At 35.2% G+C, this 2,021-nt stretch overlaps 1 protein-coding gene across 1 annotated transcript in view; it reads right to left on the reverse strand.

Annotated features, from left to right (window-relative positions):
* Positions 1–57: 57 nt before the first annotated feature.
* LOC111684015 overlaps positions 58–2,021 on the reverse strand; it is a 56,584-nt gene continuing 54,620 nt past the window's right edge. Inside the window, exons 5-7 of the mRNA XM_046951556.1 lie at positions 1,353–1,670; positions 122–1,290; positions 58–80 (exon numbers count right to left, since the gene is read on the reverse strand). Coding sequence (XP_046807512.1) covers positions 58–80; positions 122–1,290; positions 1,353–1,670 — 1,510 coding nt within the window. The remainder of the gene's footprint in view (positions 81–121; positions 1,291–1,352; positions 1,671–2,021) is intronic.

Genomic DNA, 2,021 nt, shown 5'->3' on the forward strand with positions numbered 1-2,021 from the left:
TAGTTAGGTGAAGTGATTACACCATTTTTACTTTCCAATATGCCGCCACATTCTAGATTAGAAAGGGGAAGTTAAATTTGCTATAAATTTAAGGGGATAATGACGAGTTATTAGAACTTACTGGCTTTCTGAGTGGTGTAGGTAACTTTGAAACCTTTACCATTACCTTGACCATCACTATAGAATCTAACATATAATTTATGACTGGCCGAACTAATGATCAAATTGTCATGTTTACCACAATGACGCTCCTTTACATTATCACTGTGATAATGTGGTGATATAACCAAGGCATCTTTAGTACAATTCACAGAATCTTCTAAATCTAACCCTTCTATATCTACTCGAATACCTCTGCCTGGTTGAGTGCTAATTTCCCATAAGCATTCCATATTGCTGGGGTAAGGTTTTGGATAATTGGGCGATTGGAATGTTCCATTATCGGCACGGTAAACTTCAATGCAACCCACCATGGCATATTCCAATTGGAAATTTAATTTGTTAGTTCTCTGTTTAATGACTACAGTATCACTGGTGGAATTAATCCTTTGTCCCTGTCTTTGTACACTAAAAGTTTTGTTATCGCCATCCCTAATATCCAACACTGATTTTTTATCCACCGTATCATAGTAGGTAATCTCAGCTTGTATGCGATTACCCTTAGGAGCTTTCAGAGTCCAAGTACAGTTCACATCATCGTTGTACTCATTATATGGTACTCCATAATTAGGACTCTCTATAACACCGTAATTTTTGTTTAAAGTTACCGTACAATTTGCTCGGTAAGTGAGCAAGAAACCTTTCTCACGATTTGTCTCATCTGTTTTGAGCCTTATTAGAGCATCATTATTATTAATCACATACTCCAAGGGTTCTTTGTTTTCATTCATTTGACATATGGAGGCTAAATGGGTTTTGGTATCGGTAGTACCCTCAAATATGGACAAGGTATCATAACGACAATTTGAGTAATTTTCCAATTCTAGGTCCACAATGGTTAGGTGTATGGCTGAGCCAGGATGTACATGTAATCTCCAATCGCATTCAGCCCTATTGGGGTAAGGTTCCGGATAGTAGGGTGAAGTTACAACGCCTCGCTCTCCTTCTAAATTACCTCCACAACCATTAGAGAAAACAGACCAACGTATTTGAAAACCTCTACGATTGACAAAACTATTCGAATGGAAATGCAAATACATTTGATTAGTAAATGAAGGTATATGGTGTGGTATACTGGATAAGTTTCCACAAAAACGTCCCAACAAAGTCGAATGATTAGAGCCACCATTTCTGTAAATTTAAAATTAAATGTAATTATTTTAAACATTATATGCTAAAATTAAGAAATTTACCTTATTTCCAACCAATCACTTGAACAATTATTTGTCATTTCCACATCAAATATCTCTATTTGCAATTCCATTTGCGTACCAGGTGGTGTGTTGACAACCCAAATACAATCTAAATCACCAGTATAATTTGAGGGCCAATTTGGGGTGTGTATTTTGCCATTAGATGAATGAATTTTACCGCCACATTGATTGGTAGAATCAATAAATTTGTAACTGAATTCGAAACCTTTTGCGGAGTCAGAAGCATCCGAAACGAATTTTACAGTCAACATGCGTGAGTGTGTTAAGAAGGATTGAGGATAGTGGGCATCACAGTATCTGCAATAAGAAAAGAAGTAAATTGATATACAATTTATAAAAAAAATAATTAACAATCCATTGATTTATAAATGGCTTTAAACTGCGTGACAAAATAAGGAAAATATATATACCAAAAAACCAGAAAGCAGTTAGGGCGATATAGAGTGATATTGTTCATAGCAAGGACAGACAATATCGAAAAACATCGTTTATAACATACCAAACTGGACTATAAGAGCATTAAGAGACTTCTAGAGACAATAGAATATAGACTAGACTATAGACTAGACTATAGACTAGACTATAAACTAGACTATAGACTAGACTATAGACTAGACTATAGACTAGACTATAGATTAGACTATAGAC

This window comes from Lucilia cuprina, chromosome 5 (genome assembly GCF_022045245.1).
Source record: "Lucilia cuprina isolate Lc7/37 chromosome 5, ASM2204524v1, whole genome shotgun sequence".
In the NCBI taxonomy this organism is placed as follows: domain Eukaryota; kingdom Metazoa; phylum Arthropoda; class Insecta; order Diptera; family Calliphoridae; genus Lucilia; species Lucilia cuprina.